The 24,660-nt window shown below is 39.9% G+C and overlaps 1 protein-coding gene and 1 non-coding gene across 2 annotated transcripts in view; one reads left to right on the top strand and one right to left on the bottom strand.

Moving 5' to 3' along the window:
* Window positions 1–24,349, bottom strand: part of LOC145411411 (mutS protein homolog 4-like) — a 100,911-nt gene extending 76,562 nt beyond the window's left edge. The window contains exons 1-10 of the mRNA XM_080281451.1: window positions 24,328–24,349; window positions 21,053–21,094; window positions 19,661–19,709; window positions 14,597–15,405; window positions 13,303–13,451; window positions 11,379–11,605; window positions 10,222–10,343; window positions 3,995–4,125; window positions 3,021–3,107; window positions 1,641–1,706 (exon numbers count right to left, since the gene is read on the bottom strand). Coding sequence (XP_080137577.1) covers window positions 1,641–1,706; window positions 3,021–3,107; window positions 3,995–4,125; window positions 10,222–10,343; window positions 11,379–11,605; window positions 13,303–13,451; window positions 14,597–15,405; window positions 19,661–19,709; window positions 21,053–21,094; window positions 24,328–24,349 — 1,704 coding nt within the window. The remainder of the gene's footprint in view (window positions 1–1,640; window positions 1,707–3,020; window positions 3,108–3,994; window positions 4,126–10,221; window positions 10,344–11,378; window positions 11,606–13,302; window positions 13,452–14,596; window positions 15,406–19,660; window positions 19,710–21,052; window positions 21,095–24,327) is intronic.
* Window positions 13,511–13,629, top strand: LOC145411478 (5S ribosomal RNA). Its single transcript, XR_013899419.1, has one exon. It is a non-coding gene; the product is annotated as a 5S ribosomal RNA (ribosomal RNA).
* Window positions 24,350–24,660: the final 311 nt, after the last annotated feature.

The raw sequence follows: 24,660 nt of genomic DNA on the forward strand, positions 1-24,660 counted from the left end.
TCTTTCACGTCTGACGATCTCCACCTGCTCACTCCGGCATTATACAAAACTTCATCTTCCTATTCAACAACACACTATTAATCTAATTATCATCCTCATCCTGTCTCATTATCATCATCCTGACCTTTTTTCCCATCTAAAGATGGCATGAAGTGGGATGTACAAACAGTGATCCCTTGGTTATGGTGATTTTCATTATTAGTGAAAGATGAAACTCTGCACTCTGGCCATTATAGCACATTTTTCGGTTAAAAAACTTTGTTATTGTGCACCTGAGCTGGTTTCTGCCAACAATGATGATCCAGTGTCTGTGGTTTCTGGTGGCTCTGAGGGATTCAAAGATGAGGCCCTATTCAAGAAGTTATCTCAGGCAGTGCGGACCACTGACTTCCACCCCTTAGCCTCAAAACCCCTTATATCAAATCCATCTCAAGTTTCTCTACTGTGTGTTTCTTGTTTACTGAGCCCCCTTCATCATTTTTTATTAACTAGGCCTGTGTGTGTTTCTGGTACTTACCATAACAGTATATGTATTGTCTTCGGTCTAAATTGTCGTAAAAGAGAATATCTGAGATTGCACTATGGGTGCTAAGTACCAAATGGGATAAATCTCATAGGATAACTCCCATGAGGTACCGTCCCTGGGTAAAGGACTCAAGCTTGGGGCTTGTAACACTTTATGACTGGATGCCCTTCCTGATGTTTACCAATGACCCTTGGGTGGACTCCAACCCTTCGGCCAGAGCAGAGCACTCTAACCCACTGAGCCATGGCTGAATTATATATACGTATATATATATTAGTGGTAGGTGGGAGCACTCACCATCCACTCACTCGATATAATGTTGCTCTCTGGTGACTGCCCATTCCTGTCTTCCTTCCTTCTTTCATTCTTTCCTCTTCCTTCTGTCTACGGATGACTCTACACTGAGTGACAAGCCAAATGGTTTCCTGTGCACCAGGAAACCATTTACTATGCTGGGTGGCAACCATATAACCAAATTATAGCGCCTGGTGGTTTCGTGAGTAATGAAGGCCTTCCAACTGGACTGAGCCGGTGCAGGTTTATATCCAAAGGGTGGATAGGGTTTACTGCTCATGTAATGCCACTCAGGAATGAGTGAGGCTAGTCACTCTCATAATAAATGTCAGGACCAACTTGCCTAGCCCTGGGCTCCTACACTCCTCATGGGGCATTACAGGATTGGATGATGAATGAATGAATGACATATATAGATAAATAGATGGATAGATAGATAGACAGATAGATAGATAGACAGGTAGACAGATAGATATGTTATTTTGTATTTGTTTTTCTTGGAGGAAACAATTTGTGGGCTTTTAGCCTTTGCTTCCTTCTTCCCTGCATAAAGAAAAAAAGATGTTTCTTATGAAACTGCTTATCCAAAATTCATTAACAAGGGGGCCTTTCCCACACAAAACATGTTAACAAGATTCCACTGTATAAAACATTTCTAATATACTGGAAACCAACTGATTTGTCACTCAGTGTAGCATCACTTGTCACAACTTTATCTAATTCTGATACTTTATATTTTATAACTTTACTTTCCGCACACAGTCCAGTTATTCATTTTAAATCTTCGATGACTGACATTTCACAAAGAGCAGAAACTAACCTCCTTTGGTAGCTGAACACACATGGATAGTATCCAGTCTATGTCTGGGAAGCGACCCAAGATGGACTGGAATGAAGTGAAAAAATAAATAGATAAATAACAGCTCAAGATAATGCAAAGTTATATGTTAAAGGCAGTACAGTAATCCCTTGAATATGCAACATAATAGAGACAAAGGCATGTCCCAGTACTGGCTCTGTTCAGATAATGGACTTCTCCCCTGGCCCCCATTTGTGCATAGCATAACTTTGAAAGCCAGTGTAAAAGGCCACTACAGTACATCGTACAACACTTGTTCCTGTTGTTTAACACTACTCTATCTGATAAAGCAGACCTATTAACCATGGCCAAGCAATCAGAGTACTACAGTCAAGCAAATCCTGACCAGCTCCACCAGGCTATTCCCATCCGTCCAGGCGGAAATTTTCACATGACCTAAACTTCTGCCTGGACACAAGCGTTTTGTCTGGATATTATGAAAAATGTATGAATAATGGTTTTGAATAGCAAGATGAAGGCATCCGAGTAATGGATTGTCAGGGTGATGATCGTCCGACTAATCGAGAGATTACTGTAATAAAAAAATTCTAACAAACTAGTAAAAACAATTGCTGTACTGTATTGTATTCTCCCTACATGAAAATTTCAAACACAATAAAAATTACATACAAAAATTTCATTACCAGCATAATACATTCAGCACAGCTAATGGGAAATCATATATTGAACATGAGATAAAATGAAAGAATTAAAAGAATAACACAAACCACACACAGCACATTAAGCATTCCTTCTGTTTCTCAATAATCATATAACACAGGATGATACTGTTAAGTGGCACTGCACATAGTAGCAAAAAATTCTTTAACACTAATTCTCAGCACTCATGCAGTTCTCACTTAAATTCTAGGATGCTACTTTAAGTGAATCCTTAAGTGTTGCAGTCTCCTTAATTATCTTTGAGGGATACAGCAAGCAAATGCATGACATACTCTCAGCTGAATTCAAAGCAACATTACAGTGAAATATAAATAACTTCACATAAACATGGGTGAAATTCAAGAGCAACTTAATATCGTAATACAAAAATTTTCAGTAACACACTTTTACACTTTTAAGAGAGGAATACCTGTATGCCTTTTGGATGATACTGCAACCTTTACTCAACATAGTGCAAAGAAGAATAATACAAATGAAAAGGACATGACAAATAAGAGATAAGATGCTAGCAGGGAGGTGGAAGGTGCACACAGATGGGATATGGGGTGACAACTGGGCTATGGCTTCAGGACAGGTAAGAAGTAAATTAGTAGGAGCAAGAATGAGGATGTAGGGTGCAGCAACAGAGATGTGCAATCGCAACTGATATTATACAAGTACCTGCAGCGTATAGAAGAGGTCGCAGTTTTCAGCCAGGTACTGTATAGCATTATGCCGGGCACCGATAGATGATATCTCTGATAAGGGCTGTAATGAGGTGTTGAAGAACACAAATCATAATCTCATTTCTTTTTTAGCCCTGTGGCCCAAGTCAGCCACAATAAAGTGCAGATTTTTAAATAAATAGTACTGTACCAAGATTAAATTAAACTGCTTTTAACCATCTATCAGTTGCAGGTTTTCCTGAGCCAATTGTATAATCATATGGGGATAGTCAAACTTTATACAAAATTTTTAACTAACTGCTAAAGAGTTAAATGGGACAGAGATGATGAAGAAATTGAAAAAGGGAAGGACAAAAAAAAAAAAGAATCTCAATAAAATGGGCCATTATTGCATTCATTTATCTTTCAGGTCTTCAAGAATACTCATCTCCATTCCACAGGTAAAAGCATTCCACAATATGCACTGTAATCTTTATCTGACCAAAGCATCATTGCAACAACTGTGGGAAATCCATTTTATCAACAGTCAATTTTAAGGGACCAGAGGTATTTATCTGCAAATATTGTACATTTCATCTATTCATTTCAATCCATCATCATCTTTCGTCTTTCTTACTTTCTGAACTCTGACTTCTCACACACTCAGCCAAATATTATTGTATACTGTTACCAATGATATTCTTACCTTCAACTTTACTCACTAATACCCTTCTCACCACCCTAATTATATAAATATGTAAGCATTTAAAATTGTACATACAAATGTTCACAATGCTTGTTTTACCCAATACATCATACAACAATTTGTACACAGGTACACTTTTAAAAACTTGAGACTGGTCTCCAAAACAATTAATAATTCAAATTACAGTATGTACTGCCATATTATGAAGCATGGAAAAAAAAAGGTAATTTTTCTATTTTCATATTCAGTTCACTAAAAAAACATAGTAGATTCAATCCACCAACCTGAAGGAGTGCAGCTCTGAGCTTCCTGGTGCCAGGCTGAGTGCGAGTGTGCCTCAGAGCTCCCAGTAATGAATCCTGCCACCCACCTCGCAGACTTGACACCACCTCCAGCTTACGGCAGGACCAGTAGTCTGACAATGCATTATAACTATAACATTTTATGCAACTGTTTCTTTTAACCCTTGAAGGTCCTTTAATGTAAACTGCATCACATCTGCTTTTTGCAAAAATACTGTTGGTGATGTGACTCACAGAAAAAAAATTTAAAATACATTCCTAAAAAAAAAAAAAAAAGGTGTTGCATCAGATTTTTAAAGTTAAAGCTATGCATATGCTTTCCCAAATAAAACAAGTGGTAATTACATTCTGATGGCTTTGGTGCACCACACAATTAGTGATACCCCAATCATTACCTGGCAGGTAGGTGATGAAAGAATGCGTGACCCTCTGATGCTTGCACTCTATCTGTTATTTTTACACACACACACACACACACACACACACACACACACACACACACACAAAGATAAAAACCTACAAAATTTGTCCTTTACAATCATAGCTGAGCTAAAGAATGCTAAAATCAAGATCTGCTCATTCTGAGATACCTGTACTTACTGTGTCTCATTACAGACAATAGGAAAGACAAACTGAGGAAGGCAGTGCCAGAGCTGACCAGTTATGTGTATGGGAGACTAAGAGTATCATTAACCTTTGTATTACAGACCTATATCTATTTTCTATTGCCAGACGCCTCAGTCCCGTTTGGGGTGGCCACAAACAAATCGCCTCCAAGTCGCCCTGTCCCCCGCCATTTCACTCCCCTGCTCCCAACTCACACCCCCCTCTCTCATATACCTCTCCACCCCATCCCTCCATCTCATCCTCGGCCTCCCCCTCCCTCTTTCTCCCTCCACCTCACTCACATACACTCTCTTCGTCAGTCTTTCACCCTCCATCCTCTCCACATGGCCAAACCACCTCAGTATGTTCCTCATAACGCTTCCTATCACATCCACATCAACACCACAACGCTCCTTTATATCCTCATTCGTCAGCCTGTCTCTCCATGTGACTCCACAGGCTCCTCTTAAATAACTCATTTCCACTGCTCTCACTCTTGACTTGTGTCCTTCCAACAACGTCCAAGCTTCACTTCCGTACGTTAGAGTTGGTATCACAATACTGTCATGTAGTAACTTTTTCACTTCCATGCTCACTTCCCTGTTTCTTATCACTGCTTTCAAAGAACCAGCAACCTTTCTTCCCTGCTGTACCCTTTTCAAGCACTTCACCCTCCAAACCTCCATCCTTACTCATCACACTACCCAAGTACTTAAACGTACTCACATTTTCCAATTCCTCATCATCCAACCTCGCTGTACATTCACTGACTTCACCTCTCTCAAAGACCATCACTTTACTCTTCCCTACATTCACCTTTAGATTCCGTTTCTTACACACTCTCCCAAACTCATCCACCAAGCCTTGCAGCTCCCCTTCGTCTTCACTCAACAACACAGTATCATCTGCAAACAACAGCACAGGGAGTTTCCAAACACTATCCTCTCTCACCAGGGCCACTCCAACATCCACTACCCTACCTTGTACCTCTTTTATTACCCCATCCATGTACAGATTGAACAACCATGGAGACATGACACATCCCTGATTCAAACCAACTTTCAAAGAGAAAAATTCACTTAGTTCACCATCCACACGCACTGCAGCCTTCGCACCATCGTACATACTCTTCACAGCATTCAACAACTTCCCATCTACTCCATATATTCTTAACACTTTCCACAATCCTAGTCTATCCACCCTGTCATATGCTTTCTCCAAATCCATGAAAGCCGCATACAACTTCTTTCCCTTCTCTAGAAACTTTTCCACTAAAGATCTGAGAATGAATATCTGATCTACACAACCTTTTCCCTTCCTAAAGCCTCCCTGTTCTTCTCCAACTAATTCCTCTGTTCTTTCTCTAACTCTGTCAAATAAGTATCCTACCATACACTTTTCCTATTACACTAAGAAGACAAATGCCCCTATGATTACCACACACTTCTTTTTCCCCTTTTCCTTTGTACAAGGGAATAATTATACCTGACTTCCAATCCTCCGGGACTCTACCTTCCTCCCAGGCCAATCTGCACATCTTCCACATCCATTCTACTACTATCTCTCCCCCATGCTTCAGCATTTCACCACACACTCCATCAATTCCTGGGGCTTTCCCTGATTTAACTTTCTTCATTGCTTCCACAACTTCTATCCTACTGATTTCTTCCTGTCTTCTCACCTCCCTCCTTCTCCCAGCCATTCCCCAGCCACTTATACTCGCATTACTTCCATCCTCCACGTTCAACAATTCCTTAAAGTGTTCTCTCCATCTGCTCACTTTTTCTCCCTTCTCCACTAGTAATCTACCATTTTTATCTTTCACTCCCCTGCTAACTTCACTTCCACCCTGTCTTACTCTTTTCACCTCTCTCCAGAACATTTTCTTACAGTCCCTCCACTTTACACTCAAATTCCTTCCAAATTCCTCATCCACTCTCTTCTTACTCTCTCTTACTAATCTTTTCACCTCTCTCTTTCTTTCTACATATAACTCTCTCTTCCGCCTCTCAACCTCTTCCACGCCCCTATTCCTCATCCATTCATTGTATGCTTTCTTCTTTTGTGCCACAGCCTGTTTCACCTCTTCAGTCCACCACGCTGTTCCTTGCACCCCCCTCCGTCTTCTCTTCCTTCCACACACCACATCACATGCTGCACATATTGCACATATTTCTTCTGTAAATATTCTACACACACCTTCCACGTCCCCCATCTGCTCCAATTCATATTTGCCCAATCGTTCCTCCACTTCTCTCTTATACTCTGCCTTTTTCTCATCCTCTTGTAACCTTTCCACTCTCCTTGCAACTACTCCTTCCTCTCGTCTTTCCCTTCTTCTGTTCCTCCATCTTACTTGGACTTTAATTCTGGCCACCACCAAGTAGTGGTCAGAAAGTCCACTCCCCCAACCTCTATAAACTCTTGCATCCAATATACATCTTCGCATCCTTTCATCCACACACACATAATCAATCATTGCCTTCCTTTCATTCAGTTCACCACCCACCCTTCTCATCACTCGCCATGTATACCTGTGGATCATTTTATGCCTGAAGAGGGTATTGGCTATCACCAACCCCCTCCCAGCACAAATGTCCACTAACGCACTGCCATTCTCATCTATCTCAGCAGGCACACCCCACTCACCAACTATTCCATCCACCTTCACATTCCCAACTTTACCATTCATATCACCAATCAAAAACACTCTCTCATTCCTTCCAAACTTTTCCAAGCACACTTCTACATTTGTCCAGAACTCTTCTCTCACTCTTCTAGCACGATCTTGCATTGGTGCATACACACACACAATCGCCCACATTTGTATTCCAACTTTCAACTTTACCCACACAATCCTTGATCCAACTGATCCATACTGTCTTATGCTCCTCTTCCATCTTTTACTCACAACTATACAAACTCCTTCCTTTGCCCTCTCATTCTCACCTACTCCTGCACATATACCCCATCCATATTCCCATTCTCTCACACTTTCTCCTCTCCATTTTGTTTCAGTTATTCCACATACATCCACTTTCGCATCCTCAAGCACCTGGACAATCTCTCTCTCTTTCACCTCATCATTCGCTCCCCTTACATTCCACGTTCCAATTGCAATGTCCTTTGTCCGGTCCTTGGTCGTCAACGTTTGGTCAGTCCTTGTCCGAGGCTTATTGTTTGTTTTTTTAGTTAGTTGTTTTCCGGGGAGGGGCACTAACCCTCCGCCAACCCTTTTAGTCGCCTTTTACGACAAGCAGGGATATTGGGGGAGTATTCTTGAAAAAACCCCCCTACCCCCAGGAAAAAGGTGAGTGTGTGTAACTAGATCAGTGCTAAGTGCCTGACATAATGAGGGAAGAATGAAAGCAGAATGTTCACAAGGAAGTGATACAAGCATTTGCGAGAGAGAGAGAGAGAGAGAGAGAGAGAGAGAGAGAGAGAGAGAGAGATGGAACACTGTGATGAAAAGAGGCTGAAAGATATCCAAGAAAAGATGGGAGCTGAGATCAAAAAATGACTCTGGCTCCACCCTGTTTTGAAGTGCTGCATGTGATGAGCTGCCACCCAAGGTCAAATAAGGTCCCAATTCAAAATTAGTAAATGGATGGCTCAACACACCCATAACTGCTGCAGAGCTCATTTTCCAAGAGAAGTAATGCAATATTTCCATGACTAATCATAAGAAATTACAGTTGTGTTTTGTTAATGGTGCTGGAATAGTGAGTTGTGGCAATTAGAAAGATAGAGGAGTTCACTTTTTTAAGCATTAAACCACCCATCCATCCATCCATCATCCAATCCTACATTGCCCCATAAGGAGTGTGGGAGCCCGGGGCTAGGCAAGTTGGTCCTGACACAATAACAGTTCTTTTCCATCACTCAAAAACAAGAGACAAAAATGAAGTCATGTAATCCAGTGCCACATCCTGTGAATGTTTATGGAATTTTTTAGTTGGATGCTGAAAAAAGTGTGGAAAAGTGACAGGGAGCACAGTTCCCCCCCCCCCAAAGGCTTTGTGTATGACTGCATGTCTCAGCCTAGCTCATCTGATGGCAGCAGTCCATACTGCATTAACTCTGGCAGCACCTCATTTAAATCATTACAGATAATATGTGAGTAATGCTCTTTCTACCCTAGGCAGGCAAATACATCACTTAAAAGGCTTAAGAGGTGATTGATTCAAAGCTCCTTCAAGCCTGATCAATATAGTCCCCTTTCATTATATACAAGGAATTAGTGAATAATGTTCTTTCCCACCTTTTCAAGTTAATGCCAAGTATACACAAATTCATGAATCATTATACCAACCAATCAACCATTAATGTACAAAGCTGTGGAGTGAAATTTCTGTACTGTATATCATTTGCTTAACTTGTCTATAAGTAAAAATGAAATCCCAATGATGCACAAAAAGTATAACACAAAATACAATGATAAATACAGTAGAAGTCCTATTTTTCGGCATCTATGGGACCAGGCTAGTGCCGAAAAATCAAAATTGCCGAATTATCAAAAACCCTACCCACTCAATACCTTATATGTTTCGGTGAACACTATCATCACTACTCATATCATTACAAATGTGCTTGGAGAGAGTACTGTATACTGTTTGATACTGTACAATACTGTAATGAATACAGTACTATACATGATTATGAAAAATAAAAAAATTAGTGAACATACTGTATATAAATGTAATGGTACAGTAGGCCTACAAGTTCACATGCACTTACCTAAACTTATAGTAGGTTCCTTAATTACATATGTACAATAGAAGGGGTTGATTGGACTCTGCTACTGCTGGAAGAAGTCCCCAGCAGTAGAGGGTCCTCATGGAGAATTTCAAGACTGACGAAAATAATCGGAAAATCTGCTGAATGACAGAGATTTTCGTAAATGGGACTATTTCTCAAAATTGCCGAAATGTCAGATTTGCCGGGGAATTGGATGCCGAAGAATTGGACTTTTAGTGTATACTGGTTGATATGAATGTCATACTATATGACAATGATCTATATGACAATGCTCTGGAAAAAAGTAGAGTGATTAGTGTAAATGGTGTTGAAAATGTAAACAATGTGTGACTGGTGTAAGTATACAGAGGTAGGTCGGGGACAGAAGTCATAACAAAATTAAAAGAATAATGCACAGTAATACATTATCACTCTAGTGTCCACTCACTTGATGCTGTGCTGCCTACATCTTCTCAGGTGACTCTGCACTGAGTAACTAGCCTAACTGGCTTCTTGAGTTACAGGAAACCATTTACAATGTTAAGTGGTAACCATATTACTGCACTAAGTAACTGGGTGATGTGGAATCTATCATGATGCCCCTGTTAATCTCTACACTCTTTCCACATCTCACCGTGGCAAGGTACTCCCTGCCATAAGGGAACATAAGTTCTCTGCACGGGATAGACCTGCAGGGGTGATTGCTTCCCTGCAGTTGCTGGATCTGGTCAGCCAGACAGACTGAGGTTACTGTACTATGATTACATTTAGTACAACTACCAATACTACTACTACTACTACAGTACTGCTGCTGCTGCTACTACTACAACTACTGCACCTACTACTTCTGCTACAGTGTCACTCACCTATAGCCACAGTGTTCTCTGAAGAGGTAAGCATAATGTGGAGACTGTGAGGAGCATAAGTTACATGCTGAACATGTTCCACATATTTCATCACTGCAGCTGTAGCCGCCAAGCAGTAATACCTTTAAAAGAACTACATTGTTACAAAGCACAAATGTGCTGCTTGGGTAATATTATTAAATACTGTCCAAGGTAACAGTCTTGCATAAAATGGTTTTTGTTCATTCATCACTAGAAAGTACTGTCATCATCATCATCATTATTACTTTTTTTTCCCACCTAATGACTGTATAAGTTAAGATCCAATAACAGGAAGAGAAAACATGCAAAAGTGAAAGAACTGCCAATAGCATACCTACTGAAATAGATCAAACATTCATTAATCACTCACACCCTAAGAAACCTCACTCCACCATCTACACATTTTCATTTCATAAACCTGCCAAAAAGTCATTCCATCAACATGCTAAAAGGTCATCCAACCAACTTGATTCTCTATCACTTCCCTAGGCTTATTAACATCCATACACAGATCTCTCACACACACATTTTCTCCTTCCATTCAAGTTCTTCTCGGTTTACCACACATACTCCCATCTTCGTTCTGAACTCAATCACACATACTTTTTTCACCACCTTATATACGTACATGCATTCTCTCCATAAAACAATATCATCTAGGGACCCTTTCCTTTACTTATCTAATCCATATCTTTTGCATCTCCAATCTATATAATCATACATCTCTAATACTGTATACTGATTCACAAATTTTGTACTTCACTCATTATGTACTTCCTGCAACATTCCCTTTACTGCATATTATATACAAGGACAAGGCTTTCACTAAATATCTTCAGAGCTACTAATATATTACAGTGCTTTATTTCTCAACTATCATTATCACTTATGAAAATTCGCTGTCATGCCTCACTTGGAAATATTTTTATCTGGTTATGGTATTTAATTCATGCCGCTCCTGCATTTTTAGTTTTTTTTAAGTACCTGACCCCAGCCAATAACCTGACAGTTTGTTCTCTCATGTTGAGCAACCTTTCCATGCGCCACACAACATTACCTGTCACCATCCTTACTGAATTTTATCAAGTTCATTTAGAGTATCACCCTTTTCCTCACCTCATTTTCCATTGACCCACCTGTTGGCCACTTGACGAGTGACAAAGGAGCAGTGATGGGCTGCAAGATGTTTGACCACTGCTAAACCCCTGTTGTCATTGAAATATCTGCGATGAACAGCAGTGACAGGAACTTCAGGGGCACATTCTTGTACTACCCGCATCAAACCCCCTCCTGCACCACCCCTTGTACCCACTCCTGCCATAGCCTCACTACCTGGATACACTGCAGTAGTTGCTACCACAACCTACAATTGGAATTTGGATTAATACATCAATGAAACTATATAAATAAATCACTGTCTTACATTCACCCAACTATTAGCCTTCAACAGGCTGCATAATGTACAGTTTCATCTACAATACAGTCGTAGTTGCCAAATAGTTATATTCCTCTAGCTTACACATTTTTTTTTTTTAACCTCATGGCACCACAAAAAGATCTCTGGTAGATGACTTACATAAGGTAATCACCAACATATCTTCATACAACCTTTTTACAGCCTCCACACTCAGTCCTCTTTTTCATATCAAGGCCCTCATAGCACCAGCCACTTTTTTTTTTTTCTCTCCTTTTTCTTTAAAGTACTCTATCCTTTCCACATTTACAGTACCTTTATTTTCTACCACTGCAGTGATGTGTCTCTCCAGTAACCAAAGCATCAAAATATGAGCCACTTTTTCTCTCACCAACCATCACTTTACTCTTATTTATATTTCAGGTCATATAATGATATGCATAAAACCCCACAAACCTTGGCAGGAAAACTGAGTATTCTTGGCTCAGCTGGCTAGCCAAGCATAGCCTTCTCAATACTCCCCAAAAAATTTCAGGGGAAGATTCTTACATAATATTAGGCACAATTCAGTACTACAGTAAAAGTCCTGTAATCTGAATCGCATGGGAATGAGGGTCTTTCGGACTAGTGTTTTTTTTTCGGACTATTGGGAGGGACTCCTGAAAACATTAGACATATGTACATGATCATTATATAAAAATTTAAAATGATATATGTTATTGCTTTATTCACTGGAAATGCATAAAAGTGTAGATGAATAGTTGCATGCAGGTATATCCAAGTCCAAGGACAAGTCCAAGCCAAATAAATCCTTACAAAAAGCCCAGAAATTTTCAAAAAAAGACCAGAAAATTCTGAAAAAAGCCCAAGAAAATTTTGAAAACTCTAACCTTAAAAAATTTGGAGTATTGGGATATTCGGATTATCGGTGGTCGGACTGGAGGACTTTACTGTACTTGGCCTGACTAAGGCAAGGTAAAGGTCTTCCACAAGATCAATGGGGGTCTGTAGTGCTGGAGTAAGGTAATGGAAAATGCTTGGAAAATAATGGTGAGGATGTGATGAACAGAAGCACCATCCCTGCTTCTGCTACACTGTATATAGCATGTTCCATCACCATGCTTTGAAACGCACCATCCCTGCTTCTGCTACACTGTATATAGCATGTTCCATCACCATGCTTTGAAACTAACAAATAACTTGTTCGGACATCACAGGTGCTCACTTATCGCATGGAAAGACCTCAGGATGGTCCTGTCACTAGCCATCCTACTTAGAGCCAAGTGTTATCATAATTACTGCTTAGCTATCAAGAAGAAGGCAGCATATTATACAAAACCCCAAGATATCTGCAAGCAAAGTCATCGCTCTATGCCCTGTACTACAGCTATGCCTCTAACTTCAATCTACTGGAAAAAATTCTATTCTGCTAATGTCTAGACAATGATACTACAATGTGAAGCAAGAAAGAGCAACAGGTAAATACTTGTTTTAACTAACATAAAGCTATCTAAAACTTTTTATCAATAAATTTCAGTCATTAGCTAGAAATAACAGACAGGGTTTTTGAAATTTAAAACCATATGCATGGAATTCATTTGTCTGACTACATGAACCTGTAAACAGTTTTGCTGCTCAATACTCACTTCCAGTGGGTTGAGAATGGCAAGTTTGGTGAGAGTCTGGGTATAGGTATGGGTGTCTGAAAACTGGGCTAGGGTGAGCTGGGGGCATCGAAGGTCTATGGCTGCCATACCCACTTCTCCCCTAGCCTGACCTCTACCTTCTACCACACCTAGAGATTCAAACATCGCACAACATTGTTAACAGGGAGAAATAATTCATACAATGTTAGCCAACGGCCATACCACGTTGAGTACACCGCTTCCCGTCCGATCAGCGAAGTTAAGCAACGTTGGGTCTGGTTTGTACTTGGATGGGTGACCGCCTGGGAACACCAGATGCTGTTGGCATAACGTTCTCCCTACGTGTCATGTGGGGTTGGTGGAGGATTAGTGCCCCTCCCTGTAAAACAATTAACTCTAAGCCCTTGGCCACCCTGTTTGGGATACACGGCGTCTGGCAATGAATGATTTATGGTACATGCAGAATGGAGTAAAAAAATGACAAAATTGTGCCAAGCTTCCTTTAAAGCAATTTTTGGGACCAGGACCGGCTGCTGCACATTAGCGTGATTCACGAAAGATTACGTAAACATTTTATGGGCAAAATTAAATTGGAAGACGACTTCTAGAGAACTTGATTATCAAATTCCTTCCACACCCTAGTCCCACCCAACTCTTTCAGACAAAAGTTACCTGTGGATTCAGCACATTTTTTTTAAAATTGAATTTTAAGGATATTAAATCAATATTAAACACAAGAAAAAGAAACAGCAACAATGAGCGATAAAAAATTTTCAACAAATAATACTGATCCTCTGAAAACATCTAAGGATTAGCACACATACAATATATTTAGACTTGGACAATTTGATTATTACTGTAACTGTAGCTACATCCTGTACTGTTTTGTGTAAGCCACAAAAAGATAATAAACTGACCCAATTACACACCAAAAAAAAAGAAAAAAAGATGTGAAAGTCCAAATTTCCACATTCTTCCACATATGAACCACACACACAATACAGTACACCTAAGACATGACAAGTTTAACTACAACTATGCCTGCCCAACCTGTACTGTGTTGTATCATGTATACAAAGGTAAATTATTAGCAAGATATACAGGCAAGTAATGCATCACACACATGCATACCAAAAATACAGTTTATGAAGAGGCACATCATATAATTATGACAAACCAGCACATTTTACTTACTTAAGGTAATTCATAAATTTTCTACATGCAATTTCAACATAAACCATGACTATTGACATGAATCACAGTACCTATAACTGAAGATTCTCTGAGAACTAACCTATAATGGTGGATGGTGGGAGATCCTGGGTAGTATGAGGAGTCCTGCTGGCTGCTGATCCAGGGGTTCTACTTCTCCCTGACCCTGGTGTCCTCGTATGGCTTGACCCCGGAGTGGCCGAGGAGTTAGTGCGACCTGTACCAGGAGTTCTTATGCGGCCTGATCCAGGTGTCTTGCTGCGACCTGAACTTGGGGTGGTGAAGTTACTTCGTGTTGAAGAAGGGGTCCTGGTGCTTGCTACAGGTCCCAGTGGGACCTTAAATATACCTGTTGTACTGGTGGTGCTAACTGAGACATGACCTCGACTAGCCACAGAACAGGTAGTAACAGGAGTATCAGTGTGAAGAATACTAGTTGCTGGAGTAGAAGTGGTGACAGGAGTAGCAGTACTAGATGAATCAGAGTGATGAACTGTGGTGCCAGTAGTATGTGTTGTGATAGGGGTTGCAGTGCTGACTGAATAAGAGTCACTTACCACAGAAGAGACACTGGTGGCAGCCACAGAAGTACTGAAAGTATCATACTGAAATGGCTCAGTTCCAGCCAAGACAGTGCCACTTGTGCTCTCACTACTACTATTACCAGACTTCAAAATTTCCTTCCACCAACCAGCTCTTTGCTGGATCTCTAAATGATTTTGTGTCTCTCTACTTTCTGTGACTCCTTTGTTTTCTACTTTCTTCTTCTTTCTTACTCCAGGGGTAGAAAGAGAGCCAGAGGAGGAGGAAGAGGAGTAATCCACAGTAGAGGTGACCCGGGATAATGGTGGAGGGAGAGTGGTGGAAATCGGTGTGGAGTGAATGGGTGGCCTGCAATCAAATTTATAATACAGTACTGTACTGTACATTCTATATATACTACTGTAAATAATTATTCACAACCAAAAGGAAAAAAAAAAGGAAATAACACTAGATACTGTACACCACAGCTCTAAAAGGTTGAAATGCATATAGATAACAGTGATGTACAGAGCAGTATGATCCCTGTCATCACCAAGATACATGCAGGGTAATTTTCAGGCCAATCAGTCCAGAAAAAAGGCATGCGACTGTAGAGAAGCAAACAAAGAGAACACCATCACAAACATGAAACAGAGAAAAAAATGGTCCCTTCAGGAAATGTAAAAAGTACAAAATGAAGAATTATCACCATACAGCCAAGAGAAATGGGTGACACTTTCATTCACTCATCATTCAAGCCTTCAAATTTCTATGCTGCAACACAGCAAAAAATCCACACATTTTTTAATACAGTAAACATTTCATACATTATTTATTTTTTTGTGGATGTATTTTGGAAATGTCTATGGGAGAAAACCATTCAGCAGGCTGCCAGGTTACAAAGAGGGATATAACCCACATCAAGTGGATCTCCATTTATGCTTCATCCAGCTCTTCTACTGATACTATTTTTTTATTATGCTTTCTCACCTTCCATTCCATGCTTTCTCATATATTTCTCTACCATACCTAGCCATCTATTTTTGACCTTCCATGCCTGCCCCCAACCTGAAACTCACTCATATGTACTGTACCTTCTCTATCTATAAGACCATACCATCTAAGCCATCCTATTAACAGACATAACCTTCTTCCATAAATTTCATGTATCCTTTTATTTCTTATTCTACAAAAAGGACACACACCACATACTGTATATTCCCTAACTGTCTCATTTTTATGCCATACATTCTATATCTATCTATCTATTGCCAGATGCGTCAATCCCGTGCGGGGTGGCCACAAACAAATCGCCTCCACGTCACCCTGTCCCCCACCATTTCACTACCCTGCTCCCAACTCACACCCCCCTCTCTCATATACCTCTCCACCCCATCCCTCCATCTCATCCACAGCCTCCCCCTCCCTCTCCCCCCCTCCACCTCATTCACATACACTCTCCTCGTCAGTCTCTCACCTTCCATCCTCTCCACATGGCCAAACCACCTCAGTGTCTTCCTCATAACGCTTCTATCACATCCATATCCTCACCACAACACTCCTTTATATCCTATCCTCATTTTTCAGCCTGTCTCTCCATGTGACTCCACAGGCTCCTCTGTAATAACTCATTTCCCCTGCTCTCACTCTTGACTTGTGTCCTTCCAACAACGTCCAAGCCTCACTACCATACGTTAGAGCTGGTATCACAATACAGTACTGTCAAGTAGTAACTTTTTCACTTTCATGCTCACTTCCCTGTTTCTTCTCACTGCTTTCAAGGAACCAGCAACCTTTCTTCCTTGCTGTACCCTTTCAAGCACTTCACCCTTCAAACTTCCATCCTTACTCATCACACTACCCAAGTATTTAAACATACTCACATTTTCCAATTCCTCACCATCCAACCTCGCTGTACATTCACTGACTTCACCTCTCTCAAAAACCATTACTTTACTCTTCCCGACATTCACCTTTAGATTCCGTTTCTTACACACTCTCCCAAACTCATCCACCAAGCCTTGTAGCTCCCCTTCGTCTTCACTCAACAACACAGTATCATCTGCAAACAACAGTACAGGGAGTTTCCAAACACTAACCTCTCTCACCAGGGCCACTCCAACATCCACTACCCTACCTTGTACCTCTTTTATTACCCCATCCATGTACAGATTGAACAACCATGGAGACATGACACATCCCTGTTTCAACACAACCTTCAAAGACAAAAATTCACTCAGTTCACCATCCACACACACTGCAGCCTTAGCACCATCATACATACTCTTCACAGCATTCAACAACTTCCCATCTACTCCATATATTCTTAACACTTTCCATAATCCTTGTCTATCCACCCTGTCATATGCTTTCTCCAAATCCATGAAAGCCACATACAACTTCTTTCCCTTCTCTAGAAACTTTTCCACTAAAGATCTAAGAATGAGTATCTGATCTACACAACCTCTTCCCTTCCTAAAGCCTCCCTGTTCTTCTCCAACTAATTCCTCTGTTCTTTCCCTAACTCTGTCAGTAAGTATCCTACCATACACTTTTCCTATTACACTAGGAAGACAAATGCCTCTATGATTACCACACACTTCTTTTTCTCCTTTTCCTTTGTACAAGGGAATAATTATACCTGACTCCCAATCCTCCGGGACTCTACCTTCCTCCCAGGCCAATCTGCACATCTTCCACATCCATTCTACCACTATCTCTCCCCCATGCTTCAGCATTTCACCACAAACTCCATCAATTACTGGGGCTTTCCCCAATATACATGTCACATACTTCTCAAGCAGCCACTGCACTCAGTCCCCCTTTTTTCATATTAAGGTCTTCACAGTACCAACCATTTTTCTTCCTTGAGCCACTCTACATACAGTAAAGAGTGGTTATGGCAATATGCAAAGATGCTTGTACCCAAATGAGTGAATGGAGATATAAGTGATGAGTATCCATGAATGTTAGCATGCATCATGGGCTCAATCTTGAGCCCTTTATTGTTTAATATGGTGTGTGAAGATCTCACATGTGACTTACAAAATGGACTCCCATGGGAGATGTATGCTAATGACTTGGTTTTGACAGTGGCAAATTTGAGGGAGGTGGAGGAATGATTCAGGACATGGAGAGATGGAATGGGACACAAGGGACTGAGAGTAAACATGGATAAAACAAAAGTGATGATATCTAGGGGAAATGGCAGTACTATCACAGCAGAGAGGGTGTGGCATGTGCAGTTTGCCACAAGGAAGAAACTAAATCTTGTGCAGTGTTTGTGAGAAATGGGTGTATGAGATGTAGTGGTACGAGAGGCAGGCTGTGAAATACGGTAATGCTGATTCGTGTGTACGGTGTGTCAGGGAATGCATGTAGAGACTGACACGTATGAAAGGATTAATCCTGCTGGAAAAAGACAGAATAATGAAGAATTAGCACTAAGCCGTTATACGGCTATATGACACTGTAGGAGCAGAGAGGAAAATAAAGGCTGAAAGAAACAGTGGTAACCATATAAACAATGCATGGGGCAGGGAAGAAAGAACAGTTCCCATATTCCCTACATGCTTAAGAAAGTAAGTAGTTGCCACTATTATATACTGTACTGTGATTCTTGCAAGGCAAAAACAGTGATCAGTGCACAGTACTGAAGTACAGGGCTCTTGTTTGGCGAGCCACAGCTCGTAAATGCGAGTATTTTTTCCCTTCAGCGAACAAATTTTACATGCAAGTCGCCTTTCGGCGAGGAGAAAATATATCCACTTCAAAACCCAGTAAACTACAAAATACTGTAAGTAAATCTCGCTTAAATGAACAAAAAAGCATGTTGTGATGGATTATTAAGTCTTTCCTTGTCACCACTGTGAATGTTTAAAACATCATTATATGATTCTAATCATCAAAATGTGTAAATAAATATATTTACTGCTCGTAAAATATTTCAGCTCGTCATCAGTCTGGCTCCTAAAAATTTATTTGGCTCGTAAATCTGTAACCCTAGGAGCCAAATGGCTCGCAACCATCAGTAGTTTGCAAGAGCCCTGTAGTAACTATTAACCCATTATATTTTATGATGGCAATATGCAGTACTTGGTATCATTTACTGCAAAGGGGTCACTTCCATAAGGGATTTACATGAAACTATATGAAAAAAATCCCCAAAATGGTCAAGTTCCAATCAGGTATTAAGTCCAGTAAAAATATGTTAGTAACTGCCCTACTACTGCTCAAGTTAACTGTTCATACACTGACCAACATTATCAAAGATGCCTCCAGATGCCAACACAGAAGATACAAAGTTTTGTTGGTTGACATGCTAACAAAAAGCAAGAACTCTGAAAGCAGCCCTAAAACTGCACTTAATACCTAACCATGCTAAATATTACAAGTCCAGGTAAGATTTTAAAAAATAATTATTCTACAGTACAACAGCAAGCACACACAATTGTAACAAATCATTTAAAGCATATTCACAGAGACAATGACATCAGCAATTATTCTATTGTACTTAGTATATAAAACAATGCAGTAACTACATTTGTTATACTGTGCATTTTTTTACACTGGCTCATATGCATGACCTGGCCTCTTAACACATGTACAAACGATAGGCACTGACCTAGTACCTTCCTCACCACCATGAACAACAGGCCCAGCAGAATCCAGTCCTGTAGAAATACGTACACATTAGTAGTCATATCTTTCCTGTTTATTAATATAACATCCTGCTGAACATTTTCACTGTGATGGTGAACTTTATCCTAGTGGTATGATCTTGCTGTGCATACCTAAAGTATCATTGTTACCTGACAATACATATTTTTGCAACATGGCAGGTTTCAGAATTTCTATTTACTAGCTGAAAGAATTCAGTGCCTGAGGAGCTATATACTATACACTTTCCCTAACTTAGTCTAGAATAGGCTTCCCTATCAAAAACAAAATAACTCAGCAAGAAAAAAAATCAGCCAGATACTTAATAACACCTTTGCCACAACCCTCATTTTAGCACTCCTCAACAGCTACCACCTTATCCAAAGCATAAAACACAAGTGATTTGCTTCCATTCTCAATACTCAAGTAGTCTTTGAGAAAGCAGAGAAGACATGAAGAAGACAGGAAAGCCTCAACAGCTGGATGGTCATTAAGGCACTTGTTCCTTTCAATCCAGCACGCAAAGATTTTATTCCAAAACCCGAAAATTTCCTTAGGGGATGGGGAGGCATGGGAAGTGGATGGATATTTGCCTGTACTGTGTGTAGGGTGGGGAGAGAGTAGGTGTGGTCATTCATCAGCACAGAAAAGAGGGCATGGCTTAACAGAATAATGATGGTTACTAAGACTACTTTTTTCATATTTAAAACAGGAGCAATCTAAACATCAGAACACTAAATGTGGTAGGCTAAACATGTGAAAGCAGAAATTGTTCTTTGCAAACAGGCACACCAAAATGTGTAATGACAGTAATAGTTGGTTAAGAGTGGGAAAGTAGCACACTCTATGCACTACTGAGCATTAAAAAAAATAAAAAATAAAAAAAAAATAAATAAATAAATAAATCCAGTGATTTCTGGGCAATCTGAACCAAACCCACCAAGTTTACTAATCCACAAATACTAACTCCACTTCAATGACATTCTTACTTTATATTCCTGTTACCAACAGATAACCTTTTTCTGCTTAAGAAAAAAGCTTTCATGCTGAAAGGGTTAAGAAGGAATAACCCTATTCTGCTGATGAAAAAAGCTCTCATACTGAATGAATTAAGAAGAATATAATAACACCTTTTGTTTGAAAAATCTCTCCTCAGCTAAGAAAAACTGTCTAATGGTAACAACAATAAACTTTTTATTTAAAGTTACCATAGTGAAGGGGTGAAAGGGTTAAGTCTTCAATAAAATAAGTAAATATGAAATATACCATACATACAGTAATGTATAGGAAAAAATTGCTGACTGTCACACTCTATGCAACAGTCAGACACTCCTACCAGCAATATGTGATAACTCACCTGCTTGGTTAGCATTCCAGGGTTCACAGTCACTATACACATCTGCAAAGAGACACTGTATGTTGGGAAATGTACATTATACTTGAATGTGATAATCTATCCATCCATCCATCATCCAATCCTACATTGCCCAATAGGAGCGTAGGAGCCCGGGGCTAGGCAGTTGGTCCCGACAATTAAGATGAGAGTGACCAGCCTCACTCATCCGTGAGTGGCATTACACAAGCAATCAACCCCAACCATCCCTTGGATATAAACCTTCACCGGCTCAATCCGACTGGAGCGCAATAATTACCCACAAAACCACCAGGCGCAAAAATTTGGTTATATGGTTACCACCCAGCGTAGTAAATGGTTTCCTGGTGCACAGGAAACCATTTGGCTTGTCACTCAGTGTAGAGTCACCCACAGGCTGAAGGAAGTGGAAAGAATAAAGGAAAGAAAGACAGAAGAGGGAGTGTAAAGTCACCCGTAAGCAGAAGGACAAGGAGAGAATGAAGGAAAGAAAGACAAGAGAATGGAAGGAAATACTTTAAAGGTACATATATCTATCGCTGAAGTTGTCGTACAAAACTGTTGACCCTGAGAAATATGGCAGTGTTAACTTTCCATATTCTTATGACACCAATATATTTTTCTGTGGTGCAAACCGCGTCTCATGACCCATAGGCCCAGCCAAGCCAGAGGCTCCAAGGCCCAAGAGTAGAGTCTGAGATTCACTACAACTTTACCTATACTGCCGGCACTATTTATGTCATTCACACATCATCTTCACACTTGACTTAATTCCCTCCTCGACAGTTTGTACCTCTTTCTAACACCATCACTTTGCTCTTATGCAGAGAATGAGAGACTAATGAGGAGAGTATATGCTAGTGATGTGGGGGTCGGGAAAGGGAGGGGGAGGCCGAGGATGAAATGGAAGGATGAAGTGGAGAGGTATATGAGAGAAGGCAGTGTGAGCTGGGGGCAGGGCAGTGAAATGGTGCTGAACAGGGCAAAACGGAGGCGATTTGTTCGCAGCCACCCCTTATGGGATTTAGGCATCTGGCAATAGATAGACAGAATAAATATACAGTTTAGTTAATCATTAGGAACTTACCATATTTTGGTGTTCTTGATAAGTGATGGCGCACAAATGACATGCTGATCAGATCTCAATCACATAACTCCTAAAATAAGCATGGTGCAAGCATGACTAGACTCTGTTGCTGCCAAACCTGTATTCACAAAAGAACAATTCAGCAGTCTTTATTATGTGCTCAGAGAACATACCAGGTACTTATTAGGCTATTAACTTCAGCTATACCCAGTAATATCTTTCATGATTATACCCAGTAATATCTTTCATGACTGATATTCCATCAACAGAAAAGGATATTTACTTATATACATTACTTGTATGTCTTTAATGGATTTAAGAATGTAGTGTCAATAAAATCAAAATGGAATGCAAACTCCAAAACTCCAAAAATATAATTTTAATGCCTACAGGTAACATATTACTGTGATTTTCTTTATATATCTTATAAAAGCAAAAATTTAATACTGTATTATAATCATGGGGACTCTCCTTGGCTTATGCAAAATGAATCATCTAAAGTTTTTCAGTATCCATAAATGGAAGCTATCGTAACTAGTTTTTGTCCTCACTTTATCACCGTTTTTGCTGCATACTGATGCGAATATTTTGGCCACATGCTGATGCGACGGGTGTTCTAATTTAGAGTTGGTCACCGCTTATTAGCCTAAGGAAGCCTTCTTAAGAGCCAATGAACTCAGCTTCCTTAACCTTGTTGATAAATTTTGATAGCTTTGTTTAACTTTTGCTTTTCTTGCCACAGAAAGCACATTATTGACAAAGAATACCTTAAAAGTTACTGGAAAGCTTTTAAGTGTATTATATGTATCAACGTGTACTCTGATAGCCAACACAGCAATGTTCAAACTTTAAATTTTTAATCGAACGAAGAATACGCTGATGCCAACTTATATGCACAGCACCCTCAAAATACGCAGCACTGTTCAAACTTAAAATTTTAATCGAACAAAGAAGACGCTGATGCCATCTTATATGCACAGCACCTATAAACAGAGCAACAAGAACTAGGAAAGGAAGCAAGTGTGTTTCCCACATACCTTGCACCGTCCAGCACATGCACCCTGATATTCAACACAATCGGTAAAGGTATAGGTGCTGGAATACCTCTTTAAGCCGACGAGAAGAGAGGCTGCTCCAATATATTTCTCATCGTTGGCAACTGACGAGGCGCAGTAAATAAACAGAAGGGCATGAATGAATTTAAAGAGCAATGAATGGACTTTAACTCCATGTAAACATTATGGTGAAGTTTAAATGGCACGAGTTACCCAAAACACACGAGAATTAACACGGTGCTTTTTTCACTACTTCCATTATATTGCGAAATGTTCGGCTTCTTAGGCAGTTTTGTACAGAATACATAAATTAGTATTTTAAACATAGCTGAAACAACAAATATCAAATATAAAGGATCAAAATTACGATATGCAAAACGAAAGTGGCAACAACTACGTTCCGCATGGCGACCATCTGTTAAAGTTGCTAAATTAACCAGACGCTATTACGTTTCGCCAAACGTGTTAAGCTGGTAAATACTTACCATATAGGTATAAATAAACTATAGTTGCATATAAAAGAAATCCCACGCCGGAAGAAGAGCCAGTTAATGTAGAATGTGGGACTAACCTCTCCCAGACCTCTCGTCAATGAAAGGTTTCTGCTGCTCAGTTGACAAAAATCTCGTTGTTTTAAATTTACACAGTTTTAGACCAGAGTGCCACTCTGATAACTTCAAGACTCAACTGAAAAGGGTAATAAGAAAAGCACACCTAATCATTAGGCCTACCGTTTGTGTGCTTCAGTGACAATAGCATAAGGGTACATTTTAAGGTGTAAGGCAGTGTATAGAAACTAAATCCTGACAGATATGGCGAATTTATACGAGTGGTTTAGGTCACCGAATTAAAAAAAAAAAAAAAAAAAATAGTCCATATTCCCGTCAGCTTAGGAGGCTTTTTAGTATTTCTTTACCAGTATATGATGTGCAGTTCACTTAATTCCAATGCATATTCATATAGCCCTGCACTTATAAGTATGTATGTACTGTATGTATACATATCGACTATGCAACGTTACCTCGAGATCTCTCACCTCACGTTGATTCTCAGCGTATTCAGATATTTGCTTATCAGCGCAATATATCCCATTGAACAATTGCCAATTTTTTCCTTACCATTGCTACCTTCAGGCTCCATGTCGTTATATTAGCTCACTGACGCAAATTGCAACTCAGTTGAACAGTAGGCAAACTATTGTCCTGAGCCATCATTAATTTTCTTCAGACTCCAGTTCGTTCTTTTCGCTCACGGGCGTAATAAACTCATTTGAAACATAGGTAGACTTTTGCCCCTAACTGTACATAAGCGAAAACTGAACTAAAAAATATCTGCCTCTGTCCTAACTTTAGACACCGATAAACTGATATATGAATAATAATACATGTAATAATGATTACGGCAGTACTAGTAATGAAATAATTATTGTAATAACAAAGCTTTCATAAATT

This window comes from Coenobita brevimanus, chromosome 89, assembly GCF_032717465.1.
Source record: "Coenobita brevimanus isolate Jiangsu-jjx chromosome 89, ASM3271746v2, whole genome shotgun sequence".
NCBI lineage: Eukaryota > Metazoa > Arthropoda > Malacostraca > Decapoda > Coenobitidae > Coenobita > Coenobita brevimanus.